The following is a 21,141-nucleotide window of genomic DNA, read 5'->3' on the forward strand; positions in this document are numbered from 1 at the left end:
ACTGGCCCCCTTATTTAATGCCACTTTTTAGAATATATTTTTAATATTGTATTTGTAATATTAGTAAATGTCCTGTACTCTCTGCCCTTTATATACCTCTAATATATATTACATATGAATTATTTGGGACTAATTACTTTTATCCCCCATGGGTATATAAGGAGCAAAGATGTTTAGCTAAGCATTCTTGACAAAGTCTCGACGATACGAGACGAAACGCGTAGAAGTAATTCGCTTAGCTGTTTGGTCCCTAGTGGGATCCGTAGTCCAGGAGTCGTCAGTGATCCAAGCACGTATTGAGTGCTATAGGAGACATCATCCATCCCGCAACTGCAGAGCGGGTTTGTTTGTAAAGCCGGTGAAGCGGCACTCTTACAAGAGAAACTGAACGGACTTGTTGCACATTCCTGGAAGTACCGCTATAAGGAATCAGTTTTGGGACATAGCAGTCGGCTAATTATTATTATCTTGTGAGTGTTCAATTTGTTTTTTGTTACTTGTTTAAATAAACTTTTTATACTGCACTTGAGTCTGCGCTTCTCCCCTTCTATCATTTACAAGAGAAAACCTCGGCCCGCTGAACACCTGAAGTCAGATGAGGAAAAGAAACTCTGGAGGAGCCAACTGGGCAAGCGCAGTAGACCAGATCCTTCCAAATAGAAAGAAAACTAAGAAATTCAGAAATATTCCAGAAAGGAAATTTCCAGGAAAAACCTCCTCCATCTCTCCAGAAGAGAGAAAGGAACAGCCCCAGTAGGGCTAAGGAAAGGTCCCCAGGCCTGGGAAACAAAACCAGCTGCCAGACATATCCAAGACTATCAAAATCTGGAAACGGAACAACCAAATGCCAAGTCAAAGACAAGGGCTAGGTGAAAAATCCAGACACCCAAAACCAGGAGCCGGATCGAAAGCCAAAACCTTGCAGAACAACCACAAGATACTCATTCTGGAAATTAAATTGCACCAGAGTCGATGCAATCACTGCCAAACCCCCAATGGGGTCTTGAACTCTGATCTCTCAAGATGTATCCCAGTGACTAGTCACTCAGCCCCAAAGGGCTTCTAGAATAAGACCTACAAAGTCTGAAGACAAAAGAAGGAACCAAAAGGAGATCAGAACTCAAACCATGGAAATTAATCCCTGATTGAGAAATAGAACAGCCTCTAAAGATCCAAACTGGATCAACCTTGGAAACCTCTAGCACAAGGAATGAAAGAATGAACAATCATCCTAAAAACTCCTAGTAGGCGACGGCAAGAGAGACTGCATATCAATCCCCCAGATCCCCAAGTATAAGGATCAAAAGGAGGATACTGCAAGGGAAAATCGGTCCCGAAGAACCGGGTCTCCTCAACCAAATGACCAGAGTCCTACCCCAAAAGACAAGGGGAAGCGAAAAGGGCATCAAACCTCAAAAGAGAGGAGAAAAGCACTGGCAAAAAGGAGATCTCACGATAGGATAATTCGATCCACAAAGGAGTACCAATAGAGGGAACAAACCCCCTCTTCACCAGGTAATGAAGATCTCCAGCAGTCATCTGATCCCCCTCAGAAAAGAGGACTCCCGCTCCTGTCCGAAGGACTGCAGGAATGACAAAGACACTGCCACAGCAAGATTCTTAATGCAAGATATGTAGGGGAAAAAAACTTAGTATAGAGTATGACCAACGTCGGACGGCCCACCAAGATGAGACAAACTAGGACCAGCCTGACATCTAGGAAAGAAGGGCCCCCTATAACTTGTAAATACAAGAAAACAACCACTTAACAAGAAGTAAGCATACTTAGTACCCAAACAGGACCAGCCTGTTGTCAATGATACAACATGTCTGATATAAATCTCAAAAGAACAGAGAGAGCTAGTACTCTCAAAATACTACCGGTCTCCCACCCCCTCAAAAGCTCACAATCACCCAAGACCCACATAGCCATAAATTTAGCTCTTTTGCCCCTCTTACAGAGGATGAAGTTTCTGCCCTTATACTATCCTCTCACCTCACTACCTGTCCCCTCGACCCCATCCCCTCACAACTACTCCCCTTCCTCTCTTCTACCCTTACCCCTATACTCACACACATCTTCAACCTCTCCCTCAGCACTGGTATAGTTCCCACATCTCTTAAATATGCATTAGTCACACCTATCCTCAAAAAAACCTTCTCTCAATCCAACCTCCCCATCCAACTACCGCCCTATTTCCCTACTACCTCTTGCCTCAAAGCTTCTTGAAAATCTAGTATATACACGTCTATCCCATTTCCTTACATTAAACTCCCTTCTTGACCCACTGCAATCTGGATTTCGCCCCTTCACTCAACAGAGACAGCAATTATTAAGGTTACCAATGTCCTACTTACAGCAAAAGGCCACTTCTCTGTACTTATCCTCCTTGATCTGTCTGCAGCCTTTGATACAGTCGACCACCCTCTTTTGCTCCATACCCTCTAATCCTTCGGCATCTGTGACACAGCTCTCTCTTGCTTCTCTTCCTATCTGTCTAACCGTAACTTTAGTGTAGCCTTTTCTGGGGCATCCTCTGCCCCGTTACCTCTTTCTGTTGGGGTACTGCAAGGTTCTGTCCTCAGTCCCCTTCTCTTCTCAATCTACACGTCCTCACTAGGTTCCTTAATAAAGACCCATGGGTTTCATTATCATTTGTATGCCAACGATATCCAAATCTACCTCTCTGCACCATAACTATCTCCTTCTTTGCTAACCTGTGTCACTAACTATCTCTCTCATATCTCATCTGGATGTCCTCTCACGACCTCAAGCTAAATCTCTCCAAAACTGAGCTCCTTATTTTCCCCCCTTCTTCCAAAATCTCCATCCCCCCCATGTCTCTATAACTGTTGATAACTCCATCATTACCCCAACCTCACATGCCCGATGTCTTGGGGTCACACTTGACTCAGATCTTTCTTTCACTCCTCACATTCAGTCTTGGCTAAAGCCTGCCGCTTTCACCTTAAAAACATCGCTAAAATGAGACATTTCCTCACACAAGACACAACAAAGATTTTAATCCACTCTCTCATCCTTTCCCGCCTCGACTACTGCAACTCTATCCTCTCTGGTCTCCCTAGCTGCTGCCTAGCTTCTTTACAATCCATAATTAATGCCTCTGCCAGGCTCATCTTCCTTGCACGTCGCTCTTCATCTGCCGCACCTCTCTGCCAATCCCTTCACTGGCTTCCTCTTGCCTCCAGGATTAAACACAACATTCTCACTCTGACACACAAAGCCCTCAATTGCATTGCTCCCCCCTACATCTCAGACCTTGTCTCCAGATACTCTCCCTCCTGTCCCCTTCGCTCATGATCTCTTACTTTCCTCCTCTCTTGTTAACTCCTCACATTCCCGTCTACAAGATTTCTCCAGACTGGCTCCCATCTTATGGAACTCTCTGCCTTGCTCCACAAGAATCTCCCCTAGTTTTAAAAGCTTCAAGTGTTCCCTGAAGACTCTACTAATCAGGGACGCTTACAACCTACACTAACCTTCCTATCTCCACAGCTATCCCCTAAAACCCCTAAGCATGGAAGCCTATGAGCCCAGCTGTTTGTAATTCACCTTCATAAGAGCCGACTACAACAGTACAACTCTCGGCAGGACCCTCTCTCCCCATTCGATCCCTGTAATGGTTTTTACATACCACCTATGTCCATAGCGCTGCGGAACCTGTTGGCGCCCTATAAATACCTGATAATAATAATAATACCAACCAGGACCGGCCTGCTGACCAGGGTACAACGAACTGTTCAAGAGCTAACTGAAATTGCTAACCCCTAGCAGGGCTAGGCTAAACAAACAGACAAACAACAGACAAATAAGCTCTGAGGCTTAAACATTGTCTTAACATTTTTTTTCTTTTGTCACTTCCGCCTGAAGCAACAACCATCGCTGCCGTAAAATCGCTAGTATCAAAATCCCAGAAAAGAAAAGGATTTCCTGAAAAGGAAGATTATAACAGTCTCGAGTTCTGGAAATAAAAAACACATCCTAACCGGATTAAAATAAAGTAGGCAGCACCCGCAGGTGAAATGACAAAAAGGAATAGAAACACTAACAAGGCCGGCCTGCCAGAGACCTGATTGCTTAAGAGCTCAGAAATGGGATTAGATACAGAAACAAAAGACAATCAGGAGTAGGATACACATCCCTCCTCTCGCCTAGCGCTGTTCACCATCAGAATCAGAAGACTGAGGGTCCGGAGGCAAATGAAGACTAAAATCCTCCCAAGACTCCAGTACCTGCCGCAGCAATACACGCAGGTGCGTCAGACTGACTCGAAAGGCAAAACTCATCTCCGGCGGGCAACTGAAGGCCCTGATCCTGCCAGCTGTCCCCCTGAAGCCTCAGAGGGAACCTCACCCCCAGAGGAAGGACCAGTCAGGAAAAAAGGACATGGAATAGGCCCTCCGCTGGCTTCTCTAAAGAAGCTGTAAATGCGCCAACGCCACTAATATGGCCATGCGCAACCGAGCAGCAACCTCTGGTGGAAAGAAACCTCCTTTCTGGAGAAGGGATAACGGAATATGGGACAACTGCTTGCATAGGAACAGAAAATTCCAGGGAACGTGCCTCACGGAACACAGAATCATCAGAGGCGGACGGCTCAGCGACTCCAATCTCTCCCCAGAGGAAGAAAGGAGCACTCTATTATGGCATATGGAACATAAATTATTGGGCTGGATTACCCAGGCCTCCATACAATCTAAACAGGAAACAGGATCTGAGTCAGAAAAATCCTCCTCTGAAAAATCAGAATCCTCCATAACATGACCAGACAAATTTGGACAAAAACAACTGGCACCTCACCCCTCCAATGGCTGGGGCATTCTATGACCCAGACAAGCAGAGAAAACAGGACCTCTCCACCGCCACTCGGTCACGATACAGAAATGGAGAATGAAAACGTGACCATACCCGGTCACGAGGTGCGACATGTAGGCCAATAAAAGTGTGCCAGTTCACAAGAACTGCGTAGCTCAACATGTAGGCCAAAGAAAAGCACCCCAGTCCACAAGAACTGCGTAGCTCAAAAAACAAAATATGTTCCGTAATAGCCAAGAGCCCCAACAGTGCTACACATAAGCAGACAGAATCACATAACAAACATGATTAAAGTCCCAACTGCTCGATAACCCCCCTTAGGAGATATTAACCCTTGATTCCATAAAGATAAAGGAGTCCCACTGAGACCCTGTCTACTATCATTTACATTACATCCACAATGAATGTAAAATGAAACGATCTTACCGGAATCTATGCTGTGGAACAGTAACAAAGTCCTTCAACTTTTACAGATAGTAGGGGAGTGGTGGATGTATTTAAGCCTTTGGCTGGGGTGTCTTTGCCTCCTTCTGGTGGCCAGGTTCTGTATTTCCCATAAGTAATGAATGCAGTTGTGGACTCTCCCCGTTTACGAAGAAAACACTGGTTAGCTACTGTCCATAAGTCCCCCTAACCTACCTGTACCTGAAAGCCTCCTGTAAATGTTTTTATTGGAGAAACAGACAAACTCATTTAGGGCTAGATTACGCTTGCAGGGCTAACAGTTAAGCGCAAGCGAAAAGGGGTTTATTTTGGATGTTTGCGTGCGTCAGGTTTTTCGCTCGTATTACCAGTTGAAAGTAAACGCAATTGCTTGAGCACAATTGAGGTTAACACGCGTCTGGTAAGTGCGACCTCAGAGCTTGAGTTAACGGTTCGCAAAACAATAAAAAAGTGTCACAAAACACATAAAAAATAAATTACAAAGTGCAGTTACACTCATAACACCAGCTAATAAAAAAAAATATTGCACAAAAAAGTTATAAGGGCTCAAAGATATGAGGTTTCAGGTGTTAGAATGAAACAGGCAGGCAAAGGTCTTTAACATTGAGATATATACATGTCTAAAGATGGGTATGTATGTATGTGTGTGTGTGTGTGTATATATATATATATATGTGTGTGTGTGTGTGTGTGTGTGTGTGTGTGTATATATATATATATATATATAAAAAGTATAGAAAGAGACAGGCGCACAGGGGCACACTTCGTGTAATACGTTCACAATCAGTGTATAAATAGCAGTGGGGAAAAATCCACGCTCACCTGGTGTACCCTCAAGATGTGAGGTACTTTAAAGGCACTTGTGTAGATATACTCTGTTTCCTTACACCCTTCCTGCTTGTCCACGATTCTTCAGTGGTTGGTATGCTTCCAGCAGGTCACCGTTGTTAATTACCAGTGGAGTAGGGGGTTTTATATGTATAGATATAGGTATTTACCAAATAACAGCACTATACGATATAACAGAGTAAAGCTCAGGGTTTTATTATGTAGTTTAAAATGACAGAAGATTCCCACTTAAAGCTCAAGTAGGGACAAGTAAAAGATACATATATACATACATACAGTAAAAGAGCCGTAGTACAGACAGGTAACCAGATCCTTATGTTAAGGCTCGTTTACAAGTATCGACTAATATGCTCAAAATATACAACTAAGGAGCACCAAAGGCTTAGCTCTGAACTGCCCTACTAAATTCAATAGAGTGGCAGCCGAGTACCTTATGCAGCTCCGTGTATGCTGTGCACTCAGTGCTTGCAGTTTCTCCTCTGATGAAGTAACCCATTGGTTACAAAACGCGTTAGGCTCTGCCCCCGCCACACGTCACAAAACGCGTTAGGCTCCGCCCCCGCCACACGTCACAAAACTGCAAGCACTGAGTGCACAGCATACACGGAGCTGCATAAGGTACTCGGCTGCCACGCTATTCAATTTAGTAGGGCAATTCAGAGCTAAGCCTTTGGTGCTCCTTAGTTGTATATTTTGAGCATATTAGTCGATACTTGTAAACGAGCCTTAACATAAGGATCTGGTTACCTGTCTGTACTACGGCTCTTGTACTGTATGTATGTATATATGTATCTTTTACTTGTCCCTACTTGAGCTTTAAGTGGGAATCTTCTGTCATTTTAAACTACATAATAAAACCCTGAGCTTTACTCTGTTATATTGTATAGTGCTGTTATTTGGTAAATACCTATATCTATACATATAAAAAACCCTACTCCAATGGTAATTAAAAATGGTGACCTGCTGGAAGCATACCAACCACTGAAGAATCGTGGACAAGCAGGAAGGGTGTAAGGAAACAGAGTATATCTACACAAGTGCCTTTAAAGTACCTCACATCTTGAGGTTACACCAGGTGAGAATGGATTTTTTCCTACTGCTATTTATACACTGATTGTGAACGTATTACACAAAGTGTGCCCCTGTGCGCCTGTCTCTTTCTATACTTTTCAGACAATCGAGAGGAACCTCGCCCTGCTGGGGATCATCTTTTTATAAGACGGGCTGCCTTTTACCTACAGCACAAGAGAACTAGTACTGTGGATTATATGGAACATTGTACACCCACAGACTGTCCATTTGAATAAGACTGCTTGCTACTCATATTGTATACTGTCTCATACATATATATATATATATATATATACACACACATCTATATATAAAAAAATATCTATTCTTATTAGTGGATGAGAATATATATTGGGACCAGCAGATTGCCTATACACTTCAAGCGCTGATTATTCTTGTTTATATATATATATATATATATAATATATATCTATATAATATATATCTATATATATATATATATATATATATATATATATATAGATAGATAGATAGATAGATAGATAGAGAGAGAGAGAGAGAGAGAGAGAGAGCAAACAAGTAGAATGTTACAATTCAGAGACCCTGAGTTGAGAACAAGCGATACTCACAAAGTGCGCCAGTCAAGGGAAAAGGAAATGCTTGGCAGCTATTAGGGTCTAGAACATTAGAGGGGTAAACCCCAATGTAAGAGTAACAATGAATACACAAGGAGTTAACAGCGCTCACAAGTCCTTATATAAACAGAATAGTATGCAGTTGATATGTATGTGTATACAATATCAGTGATATGGATAACTAACATTCCTTAGATATAAAACAAAAATGTCATAGGGGGTCCATTTGATGATCTTTGAATGTAATGAATACCCTTACCAGAATTTACCTCAATCATATGAGGTAAGTTGCCGCACTGGAAGGTATGCTTGATTCTTTGTGGTAGATTAATTCCGGATACCAGTGTATGCTTCTATGGTTTCATCCACCTCTTGGAGTATGTGGGGATTTGGTTCTTCCAATAGTAGTCTCCCAAACTTCGTGTGTGGAGTTGCTCGCCGCCTCTTGGAGTATGAAGTCTTGGTATATACTTCCTCATCCACAGATGTACCCAAGAAGACAAAAAGTCATATATAGTGTAATACTGTTTTTATTGAATAACCAAAGATAAAAGCAAGCACACATTAAACTCGCATGTAATGTCCTCAAACACTGTGAGGTATGATAACAGCATAGAATGTACAAATTGTCCTTTTTGAGATGCAAAGAATAATGTTTCCAATTTGTTGCAAACAATGGTTTCAAGTAAGCACAAGTCCGGTATAAATACCACAAAGCAATGTTAGAGTAATAAAAATAAAGCAATAAGTAATAATGCAGAGAGTGCTAAAATCAGATACCCTATGCATCTCCAAAAGGAAAATTTGTATATTCTATGCTGTTATCATACCTCACAGTGTTTGAGGACATTACATGTGAGTTTAATGTGTGCTTGCTTTTATCTTTGGTTATACAATAAAAACAGTATTACACTATATATGACTTTTTGTCTTCTTGGGTACATCTGTGGATGAGGAAGTATATACCAAGACTTCATACTCCAAGAGGCGGCGAGCAACTCCACACACAAAGTTTGGGAGACTACTATTGGAAGAACCAAATCCCCACATACTCCAAGAGGTGGATGAAACCATAGAAGCATACATTGGTATCCGGAATTAATCTACCACAAAAAATCAAGCATACCTTCCAGTGCGGCAAATTACCTCATATGATTGAGGTAAATTCTGGTAAGGGTATTCATTACATTCAAAGATCATCAAATGGACCCCCTATGACATTTTTGTTTTATATCTAAGGAATATTAGTTATCCATATCACTGATATTGTATACACATACATATCAACTACATACTATTCTGTTTATATAAGGAGTTGTGAGCACTGTTAATTTAACTCCTTGTGTGTGTGTGTATATATATATATATATATATATATATATATATATATATATATATATATATATATATATATATATATATATATATATATATATATATATATATATACATATACATATACATATCTTACCCAAAATCCTCTGGTGCATTGGTAACAATGTATGTGGAGTTTTACTGGGGAATCGCAAGCGGGGAACTTGCCTAGATGTGCTAATTTTCTATGCAAAAATTTATATTGATTTACTTTTGAGACATGGAGGATTTTAATCTCAGATTTTTATATCCCCGACAAGGTCCTTCAAGTTTGACAGATAGTAGCGGCGCTTCTGACATGGACTTGAGTGAAGAAAGCAGGCAGCGAAACTCGTCAACGCTGATTGCTCATGGAGCTATTAATATGAGTCGGGATGGTTTTGCAGAAAGACTCTCCATGCATCTCCGGACTCTAACTTTCATCCATGCTCTCACTATGAGGCTGACAGGACTACTTAAAACTCCAGTCCTATTTAGAAGAGTACTACCCTCCATAAGAGACTATTCCGCATCTTCTGACACTTCTCTGCCAACCTCCTGGGGGATGAGGGGAGTGAGGGAGGTATTTAAGCCTTTGGCTGGGGTGTCTTTGCCTCCTTCTGGTGGCCAGGTTCTGTATTTCCCATAAGTAATGAATGCAGCTGTGGACTCTCCCCGTTTAAGAAGAAAACACTGGTTGGCTACTGTCCATAAGTCCCCCTAACCTACCTGTACCTGAAAGCCTTCTGTAAATGTTTTTATTGGAGAAACAGAAAAACTCTTTTAGATGGACTATCATTGAAAAAGTTAGGTTTAAGAAAAAGTAGTGGTGATTTAAATAAATTATTAGTAAACCGAGATATCTATTGGATCTTTACATTGGGTGCTCTAATTCCAAGGGGTTTTAATTATTGGGAATAATTGTATCACAAATGTCTAGTTAAACAGAAAATGTATTTCCCTTTGGATTTAATTTTCATACATTAACTTAAAATGATATATTGTTAGTTTGTATATTCCAAAATTTTCATTTGATTAAACGTTTGTTTAAAAAAAAACTTGACTGAATACTATAAGTATTGGTATTTGAGGAATGCCATTGTTTTTTTTTTTTACCAATTAGTAAGACTTAAGGTCTTTATATCATGTGAGACTACTTGGATAATCAAGTCTGTGAGCTCGGCATCTCTGCTGAAATGCACCGGATATGTCTATTAACTTTGGTTTTTATGTCATGTAGCACTTTACTTTTTATGAACTTTTGTCTAATAAAAAAAAAGTTTTACACAGTCAAGCCTGCCTCTATATACGTTTTTCTGAATTTATTGGAGAAATCCATATGATTTTTATTGTAATATATATTAAATTAAACTGTTTTACACAACACCATCAATTGGATGAAAATAGAGACAACAATGATCAGGTAAGCTATGTAAAAAACTATTTTGAGCAGGTCTTGATTTATTTTCTACAATTTAGGTTTCCTTATATTACTGTCACCAGGGTGCAGCTGCAGCATCACAAATGCTCTGTAGATTAAATTTTTACTTTAATATAAAGCCAACACATGACTAACAACCAACTATTGCCTCTGTACTTAATATACAGCAAAATGTATCCTCTTTAATTCAATACTCCTGTAACCCGGGATACACATTGTAATTAACCAACCACTAACATTTTTTGGCACAGAACCCACCCCAGAGTATTAGTGTAGATGAATCCCAATCTGATGTCACTTACTGTATGAGTCCCAGAGTCACACTTATGATACAAAGGCTGACATGTGTACATTTCCCAGACAGTATCCTGGACCAGGAGTCAAAGTAGTGACACCCTCACTGTCACTGCAAACAGAGCACCCGTCAGTTTCACTCACATGCACATACAGCACCCTCATTGTCAGTACATTCATAGTAAAAACCTAGAAAAAACATAATTTATGCTTACCTGATAAATGTATTTCTCTTGTGATGTATCGAGTCCACGGATTCATCCTTGTGGGATATTCTCCTCCCCTACAGGAAGTGGCAGAGAGAGCACCCACAGCAGAGCTGCCTATATAGCTCCCCCCTTAGCTCCACCCCCCAGTCATTCGACCGAAGGCTAGGAAGAAAAAGGAGAAACTATAGGGTGCAGTGGTAACTGAAAGTTTAAAAATAAAAATATATATATATGCCTGTCTTAATAAACAGGGCGGGCCGTGGACTCGATACATCACAAGAGAAATAAATTTATCAGGTAAGCATAAATTATGTTTTCTCTTGTAAGATGTATCAAGTCCACGGATTAATCCTTACTTGTGGGATACCAATACCAAAGCTTTAGGACACGGATGAAGGGAGGGACAAGACAGGTACCTTAAATGGAAGGCACCACTGCTTGTAGAACCTTTCTCCCAAAAATAGCCTCCGAAGAAGCAAAAGTATCAAATTTGTAAAATTTTGAAAAAGTATGAAACGAAGACCAAGTCGCCACATTACAACAATCTGTTTAACAGAAGCCTCATTTTTAAAAGCCATGTGGAAGCCACAGCTCTAGTAGAATGAGCAGTAATTCTTTCAGGAGACTGTTGGCCAGCAGTCTCATAAGCCAAATGGATGATGCTTTTCAGCCAAAAGGAAAGAGAGGTAGCCGTAGCCTTCTGACCTCTCTGCTTACCAGAATAAACAACAAACAATGAAGATGTTTGACGGAAATCTTTAGTTGCTTGTAAGTAGAACTTTAAAGCACGAACCACATCCAGATTGTGCAACAGACGTTCCTTCTTTGAAGAAGGATTAGGACACAGTGAAGGAACAACAATCTCTTGATTGATAATCTTATAAGAAACAACCTTAGGAAGAAACCCAGGTTTGGTACGCAAAACCACCTTATCTGCATGGAAAATTAGATAAGGGGAATCACACTGTAAAGCATATAGCTCAGAAACTCTTCGAGCCGAAGAGATAGCTACTAAAAACAAAACTTTCCAAGATAGAAGCTTAATATCCATGGAATGCATAGGTTCAAACGGAACCCCTTGAAGAACTTTAAGAACTAAATTTAGGCTCCATGGCGGAGCAACAGGTTTAAATACAGGCTTGATTCTGACCAAAGCCTGACTAAATGCTCGAACGTCTGGGACATCTGCCAGACGTTTGTGTAGAAGAATAGACAAAGCAGATATTTGTCCTTATAAGGAACTAGCTGATAATCCCTTCTCCAAACCTTCTTGGAGAAAAGACAATATTCTAGGAATCCTAATCTTACTCCACGAGTAACCTTTGTATTCACACCAATAAAGATATTTGCGCCAAATCTTATGATAGATCTTCCTGGTGACAGGCTTTCTAGCCTGAATCAGGGTATCAATGACCGACTCAGAGAAACCACGCTTTGATAGAATCAGGCGTTCAATCTCCAAGCAGTCAGACGCAGAGAAATTAGATTTGGATGCGTGAACAGACCTTGGATTAGAAGCGCCTGCCTCATTGGCAGAGTCCATGGTAGAACCGAGGACATGTCCACTAGGTCTGCATACCAAGTCCTGCATGGCCACGCAGGTGCTATCAGAATCACCGAAGCTCTGTCCTGCTTTATTCTGGCAACCAGAAGTAGAAGGAGAGGAAATACATAGGCCAGATTGAAAGACCAAGGCACTGCTAGAGCATCTATCAGTACCACCTTGGGATCCCGGGACCTGGACCCGTAACGAGAAAGTTTGGCATTCTGACGGGACGCCATCAGATCCAATTCTGGTGTGCCCCATAGCTGAATCAGCTGGGCAAATACCTCCGGATGGAGTTCCCACTCCCCCAGATGAAAAGTCTAACGACTTAGGAAATCCGCCTCCCAGTTCTCTACTCCTGGGATGTGGATTGCTGAGAGATGGCAAGAGTAATCCTCTGCCCATCGGATTATTTTGGTTACCTCCATCATCGCTAGAGAACTCCTTGTTCCTCCTTGATGATTGATATAAGCTACAGTCATGATGTTGTCCGACTGAAACCTGATGAATTTGGGCGCAGCAAGCTGAGGCCACGCCTGAGGCGCATTGAATATCGCTCTCAGTTCTAGAATACTTATCGGGAGAAGAGATTCCTCCCGAGACCATAAGCCCTGTGCTTTCAGGGAGTTCCAGACTGCATCCCAGCCTAGCAGGCTGGTATCTGTCGTTACAATGAGCCACTCTGGCCTGCGGAAACACATTCCCTGAGACAACCACCAGAGAAGAGAATCTCTGGTCTCCTGGTCCAGATGCAGTTGAGGAGACAAATCTGCATAATCCCCATTCCACTGTTTGAGCATGCATAGATGTAGTGGTCTGAGGTTTAGGCGGGCAAAAGGAACTATGTCCATTGCCGCTACCATGAGTCCGATTACCTCCATATACTGAGCCACTGATGGCCGAGGAATGGAATGAATAGCTCGGCAAGTGGTTAAGAGCTTTGATTTTCTGACCGCCATCAGAAATATTTTCATTTCTACCGAGTCTATCAGAGTCCCTGGGAAGGAAACTCTTATAAGAGGGAAGAGAGAACTCTTTTTTTTATGTTCACCGTCCACCCGTGAGATCTCAGAAAAGCCAACACAATGTCCGTGTGAGACTTGGATAGCTGGAAAGTTGACGCCTGAAATAAGATATCATCTAGATAAGGCGCCACTGCTATGCCCCGTGGTCGTAGAACCGCCAGAAGGGACCCTAGCACCCTTGTGAAAATTCTGTGAATAGGGATGTGTAGATACGCATCCTTTAAGTCTACGGTGGTCATATATTGACCCTCCTGGATCAGAGGTAGAATAGACTGAATAGTCTCCATCTTGAATGATGGAACTTTGAGGAACTTGTTTAGAATGTTGAGATCCAAGATTGATCTGAAAGTTCCCTCTTTTTTGGAAACCACAAACAGGTTTGAGTAAAAACCTAGCCCCTGTTCCTCTTTTGGGACTGGGCGGATCACCCCCATGGTATGTAGGTCTTCTACACAGCGTAAGAACGCCTCTCTCTTTGTCTGTTTACAGACAATCGAGAAATGTGAAAAGTCCCCCTTGGAAGAGAGCCTTTGAATTCCAGAAAATATCCCTGGGACACAATTTCTAAAACCCAGGGATCGTGAACATCTCTTGCCCAAGCCTGAACGAAGAGACAGAGTCTGCCCCTACTAGATCCGGTCCTGGATCGGGGGCTACCCCTTCATGCTGTCTTAGAGGCAGCTGCAGGCTTCTTGGCCTGTTTACCCTTGTTCCAAGCTTGGTTAGGTCTCCAGACTGACTTGGATTGGGCAAAATTCCCCTCTTGCTTTGCAGCAGAGGAAGCTGAAGCGGGACCACTCTTGAAATTCCAAAAGGAACGAAAATTATTTTGTTTGGTCCTCATCTTATTTGATCTATCCTGAGGGAGGGCATGACCTTTCCCTCCAGTGATGTCTGAAATAATCTCTTTCAGTTCAGGCCCGAATAGGGTCTTTCCTTTGAAAGGGATGTTCAAAAGTTTAGTTTTAGATGACACATCAGCAGACCAGGATTTAAGCCATAACGCCCTGCGTGCTAAAATGGCAAAACCTGAATTCTTTGCCGCTAATTTAGCCAGTTGAAAAGCGGCATCTGTAATAAAAGAATTAGCCAATTTAAGGGCCTTAATTCTGTCCAAAATTTCTTCTAATGGAGTATCCATCTGAAGAGCCTCTTCTAGAGCCTCAAACCAGAAAGCAGCTGCAGTAGTTGCACGAACAATGCAAGCAATAGGTTGAAGAAGAAAACCTTGATGAACAAAAATTTTCTTCAGGAGACCCTCTAATTTTTTATCCACAGGATCTTTGAAAGCACAACTGACTTCAATAGGTATAGTTGTACGCTTAGACAGAGTAGAAATAGCTCCCTCCACCTTAGGAACTGTCTGCCACGAGTCCCGCATGGTGTCAGATATGGGAAACATTTTCTTAAAAACAGGAGGGGGAATGAACGGAATACCTGGTCTATCCCACTCCTTAGCAATAATATTCACAATCCTCTTAGGGACTGGAAAAAAAACATCAGTGTAAACAGGAACCTCTAAGTATTTATCCATCTTACATATTTTCTCTGGGACCACTATAGGGTCACAATCATCTAGAGCCGCTAATACCTCCCTGAGCAATAAGCGGAGGTGTTCAAGCTTAAATTTAAAGGCCGTCATATCAGAATCTGTCTGAGGAAGCGTCTTTCCTGAATCAGAAATTTCTCCCTCAGATAACAAAACCCTCACCCCTACCTCAGAGCATTGTGAGGGCATATCAGATACGGCTACTAAAGCGTCAGACTGCTCAGCATTTTTCCTTAACCCAGAGCTGTCCCGCTTTCCTTGAAAACCAGGCAGTCAGGATAAAACCTCTGTGAGGGTTGTATTCATAACTGTGGCCATGTCTTGTAAAATAAGTGAATTCGACGCACTAGAGGTACTTGGCGTCACTTTTGCGGGCGTTACTGGTTGTGACACTTGGGGAGAGCTAGATGCTAAACCCTCATTTACTTCTGACTGAGAATCATCTATTGCTCTATTTTTAAGTGCTAATATATGTTCTTTATAGTTTATGGACATATAAGTACAATTGGGACACATTCTAAGAGGGGGTACCACAATGGCTTCCAAACATATTGAACAAGGATTTTCCTTGGTGTCAGACATGTTAAACAGGCTAGTAATGTAACAAGCAAGCTTGGAAAACACTGTAATCAAAGTAAATTACACTTAGAAATAAAACGGTACTGTGCCTATAAGAGAAAAAAAGCTGCACAAATTCTGCAAAACAGTGTAAAAAAGCAGTAAACATAACAAAATTTTTACAGTAGTATCATATAGCCTTAGTAACTTTGCACAGCTATGCAAATAAACAATTAACCCCTTAATGGCAAAACCGGATTGAAAAAACATCAAAACCAGTAAGAAAAGACTTTCAGCACTTTGCCACAGTTCTGCTGTGGCTCCTACCTGCCCTTCAGAACAATTTGTGGGGGAAAAAACTTCTTTTACAGCCCTCAAACACGGCAGGAACCTCTGGAGAAGCAGTTAGAAGTCTCAGAGGAAAAGAAACTGCACAACTGAGGCACGAAAATAGGCCCCTCCCACCTCACTCAATGTTTTCAGGCCTAACAGACAAACACTAGAGTGTCTCTAAATTAACCATGTGGGTTAGAAAACTCAAAAACAAGCCACAATGACCCCTTTAGTCCCTTCAAAAAAACGTTATAATTGCATCATTCACTGAATAAACAAAAACGTTTTTACCAAACCGTGTCACCAGTAACTAATGATCCCTTCATGCAAGCTGAAATTCCTATCGAAGTGTCTGAATACAGCTTACCCTTCCCTCATGGGGATATTGCCAGCCTTTTCTAGAAATAACACAGTCTGTCTAGAAAAAAATAGACTGAACATGCAGTTTAGCCTGCAAACTGTTCCCCCAACTGAAGTTTGCCTGTACTCTTCAGCCCTTGTGAGAACAGCAGTGGATCTTAGTTACAAAATGCTAAGATCATCATCCTCCTTGCAGAAATCTTCATCCCTTTTCTGCCAGAGAGTAAATAGTACACACCGGTACCATTTAAAAATAACAAACTTTTGCTTGAGAAAATAAAAACCTAACATTTTTGTCACCACACTCCTCTTTGCCCAGTTAAGCAGGCAGAGAGAATGACTGGGGGGTGGAGCTAAGGGGGGAGTTATATAGGCAACTCTGCTGTGGGTGCTCTCTCTGCCACTTCCTGTAGGGGAGGAGAATATCCCACAAGTAAGGATGAATCCGTGGACTCGATACATCTTACAAGAGAAATGAATGACATTTAGACAATTTCCATGTCAAAAAATTTATTAAAATAGTGTAATATGGTATAATATAACAATTCTTTTTTTTTTTTTTTACATTTGATAGGGAACGTAAATTCCAGCACTAAAATACAATTAAATACAGTAGAATTGCATAATTATCATAGACATAATAAAATACATTGCATTCACATTTACTCTAAATTTCAAATGAGCAGTATTTTTTTCTGACAAATTTCAACATTTCCTTCAATTTCCGTGCCCCTCAGTATCACGTGACAGCCATCAGCTAATCACAGACATGCTTAATAGGTACTTCAGAAAGTGTGCCCATTAGACTGCATTCTTTGATAATGGAAATAAATTTGAATTTTTTTAATTGCATGCTCTGTCTGAATCATGAAAGTTTAAGTTTGACTTTCCTCATTTTTAAGGAACATTATACATTATTTTTTTTCTTTGCATAAATGTTTTGCAGATGATCTATTTATATAGCCCATAAAGTCTTTTGGTTTTTTTTTAATGTATAGCTTTGCTTATTTTTAAAAAACATTGCTCTGATTTTCAGACTCCTAACCAAGTCCCAAAGTTTTAGGAGAATACCGACAGATACCTATTCCAGCTTGCTCCTGTTTGTGTAAAGGGTCTTTCCACTATCAGTGAACTTTCAAGCTACCTTTTCAACAGAGCTAAACTGAGAGCTTCTAAGTAAGTTTTTAAAAAGTTTTATATCAGCATCTGTGCATCTTATTCTTTATAGTAGTGTCTATTACATGCAGTTATATGAAAATTGAAGTATACTGTCCCTTTAATGTCACATTTAAAAAAAAAAAAAAAAAAAAAAAGAGAATATATTATATGTATAATCTTTAAAAGCGAGATTAGACTTTTTCTTCATATCACAGTATATATATATATATATATATATATATATATATATATATATAACACCAAAATATGTATGGTTTACGATGTTCTCTATAGCAGCATTCAAACATTAAAATGTACTTACATTTTTTTGCAGTGTGGGCACTTTGCCAATGTGTTGAACCTTAATTCCATCCACTGCAAAAGAAATGAAAACAAATACAAATCTTTGTCTTAAATTTTAATGCTTAATGTTTAAATCACAGATAAAACAAGCAAAATCATTTCCCCCCATATGACTTTCCAAGCTTTGTTAGATCACTAAGTGCCACATGTAAATGTGCCTCACAGCAAAAAAACAGCGGGATTTCCAGCTGAGAGAATTTCCCAGGCTTCAGCAGAGCAGTCTTTCCCAAGCTGACGTAACAGACAGTGAACGCACATACACAAATAAATAAAAGTGCAGTCCCTTCAGATTTGTAAAATGTCTTATCCGGATATATTTTGCTATATATAGCTAATATCCCCTTTTTTTCTGCAATACTAAAAAGCATAGCATTTACATAAATATTAAAAAAATAATATTTGCAATATATTAAAAATACTAATATAAAGATTTATAAAAACACATTCACTAAAAATCCTATAGAGCAGTAGTTCCCAAACTTTTTTAGGTCACTGCCCCCTTGGTTCTATGAACTCACCATCGGCGCCCCTAACGTATCCCATAAAAAATATATTCAGACCAGCAGTGCACAATACAAAAGTGACACAATACACTCTAAAGGAGTAACAATTAAACATATTCAAATTTTAAAAGAATTGTTTTAATTTTATTAAAACTATCAGGAGCCGAACTACCATTGGTGAAGCAGCTACAGTGGCACCAGAGCCCAAGTGCTGGGGGCCCATTGCAGCCAGTCAATACATAGGTGTGCAGACCGATAGTGAAAACTATATCTTCTGATACCAGCTTTAAAAAGTTGATAGTCACTGTGCAAGAGTCTTATAATCCACATTTAGGGCTAGATTACGCTTGCAGGGCTAACAGTTAAGCGCAAGTGAAAAGGGGTTTATTTTGGATGTTTGCATGCGTCAGGTTTTTCGCTCGTATTAAAAGTTGAAAGTAAATGCAATTGCTTGAGCACAATTGAGGTTAACATGCGTCGGGTAAGTGCGACCTCAGAGCTTGGGTTAACTGTTCGCAAAACAACAAAAAAGTGTCACAAAACACATAAAAAATACATTACAAAGTGCAGTTACACTCCTAATAACACCAGCTAATAAAAAAAATATTGCACAAAAAAGTTATAAGGGCTCAAAGATATGAGGTTCCAGGTGTTAGAATGAAACAGGCAGGCAAAGGTCTTTAACATTGAGATATATACATGTCTAAAGATGGATATGTATGTATGTATGTATGTATGTATGTATGTATGTATGTATGTATGTATGTATGTATGTATGTATGTATGTATATATATATATATATATATATATATATATATATATAAATAAATATCTTACCCAGAATCCTCTGGTGCATTGGTAACAATGTACGTGGAGTTTTACTGGGGAATCCCAAGCGGGGAACTTGCCTAGATGTGCTAATTTTCTAAGCTTTACTTTTGAGACATGGAGGATTTTAATCTCAGATTTTTATATCCCCATAATTTTAATGAATTTTGTTTTAACCCTGAAATAAGCTTTACCAATGCAACAACCAGAAATCTATCTCCTACTGACGAGTTCCAAAAAGAACAAAACAAGCTTGGCTAGTGAGTGATTTTTGTGTTGTTGCAATAATCCTGTTAAGGGATGGCTGTGTTAAAACAGTATTTGAAGCAAAAAACCTGAGATTTTGCATATCTTACCCAGAATCCTCTGGTGGATTGGTAACAATGTATGTGGAGTTTTACTGGGGAATCACAAGCGGGGAACTTGCTTAGGTGTGCTAATTTTCTATGCAAAAATTTATATTGATTTACTTTTGAGACATGGAGGATTTTAATCTCAGATTTTTATCTACCCCATAATTTTAATGAATATATATATATATATATATATCCTATATTATAAAAGGCCAAGTGTTTGTCTGAAGCCGTCATGCGCAGTAGAGACAAACACTTGGCCTTGAGATAGGGAGCGCGAGGTACACAGCATACAAGCAGCTGTGAGATAGGGAGCGCGAGGTACACAAACAGCTGTGAGGTCTGCTGCGTGAGAAGCGGCCACGCGCTCCCCAGACCTCACAGCTGTTTGTGGCCGACGGGAGCGTTGCGATGGGGGCGTGGCCGGGCGTCGCGAGGGGTGTGGCCAGCGGGTGTCGCCGCAATGGGGCATGGCCGGGCGCCACGAGGGGCGTGGCCAGGCGGGTGTCGCCGCGATGGGGCATGGTCGGGCGGGGTCCCGCGATGTGAGCACAGAGCCAGAGAGGGAGCAGGAGAGGGGGGGAGAGAGACAAAGGGGGGGGGTGGAGAGAGACAAAGGGGGGGGGTGGAGAGAGACAAAGGGGGGGTGGAGAGAGACAAAGGGGGTGGGGAGAGAGACAAAGGGGGTGGGGAGAGAGACAAAGGGGGTGGGGAGAGAGACAAAGGGGGGGGAGAGAGACAAAGGGGGGGGGAGAGAGACAAAGGGGGGGGGGGGAGCCAAAGAGGGGGGAGAGAGAGAGCCAAAGAGGAAAAAGAGCCAAAAAGGAGAGAAAGCCAAAGAGGGGGGAGAGAAAGCCAAAGAGGGGGGAGAGAGAGCCAAAGAGGGGGGAGAGAGAGCCAAAGAGGGGGGGGGAGAGAGCCAAAGGGGGGGGGGAGCTAAAGGGGGGGGAGAGCCAAAGAGGGGGGAGAGAGAGAGCCAAAGAGGAAAGAGAGCCAAAGAGGAGAGCAAAAGAGGGGAGAGAGACAAAGGGGGGGGGGCAGAGCCAAAGAGGGGGGGGAAGAGCGCCAAAGAGGGGGGAGAGAACAAAAGAGGGGGGAGAGCCAAAGAGGAGAGCAAAAGAGGGGAGAGAGACAAAGGGGGGGGGGGCAGAGCCAAAGGGGGGGGAGAGCCAAAGAGGGGGGAGAGAGAGAGCCAAATAGGAGAGAGAGCAAAAGAGGGGAGAGAGCCAAAGAGGGGGGGGAGAGCCAAATAGGGGGGGGGGAGAGCCAAAGAGGGGGGGAGAGCCAAAGAGGGGGGGGGGAGAGAACAAAAGAGGGGCGAGAGAGAGCAAAAGAGGGGAGAGGGAGAGCAAAGGAGAGGGGGGAGAGAAAGCAAAAGAGGGGAGAGAGAGAGCAAAGGAGAGGGGGGAGAGAAAGCAAAAGAGAGAGGGGAGAGAAAGCAAAAGAGAGGGGGGGAAGAGAGAGCAAAAG

At 41.5% G+C, this 21,141-nt stretch overlaps 1 protein-coding gene across 1 annotated transcript in view; it reads right to left on the reverse strand.

Annotated features, from left to right (window-relative positions):
- Nucleotides 1–21,141, reverse strand: part of PIP4P2 (phosphatidylinositol-4,5-bisphosphate 4-phosphatase 2) — a 263,098-nt gene that overhangs the window by 127,856 nt on the left and 114,101 nt on the right. The window contains exon 5 of the mRNA XM_053715190.1: nt 17,946–17,998. Coding sequence (XP_053571165.1) covers nt 17,946–17,998 — 53 coding nt within the window. The remainder of the gene's footprint in view (nt 1–17,945; nt 17,999–21,141) is intronic.

This window comes from Bombina bombina, chromosome 5 (genome assembly GCF_027579735.1).
Source record: "Bombina bombina isolate aBomBom1 chromosome 5, aBomBom1.pri, whole genome shotgun sequence".
NCBI classification, from domain to species: Eukaryota; Metazoa; Chordata; class Amphibia; order Anura; family Bombinatoridae; genus Bombina; species Bombina bombina.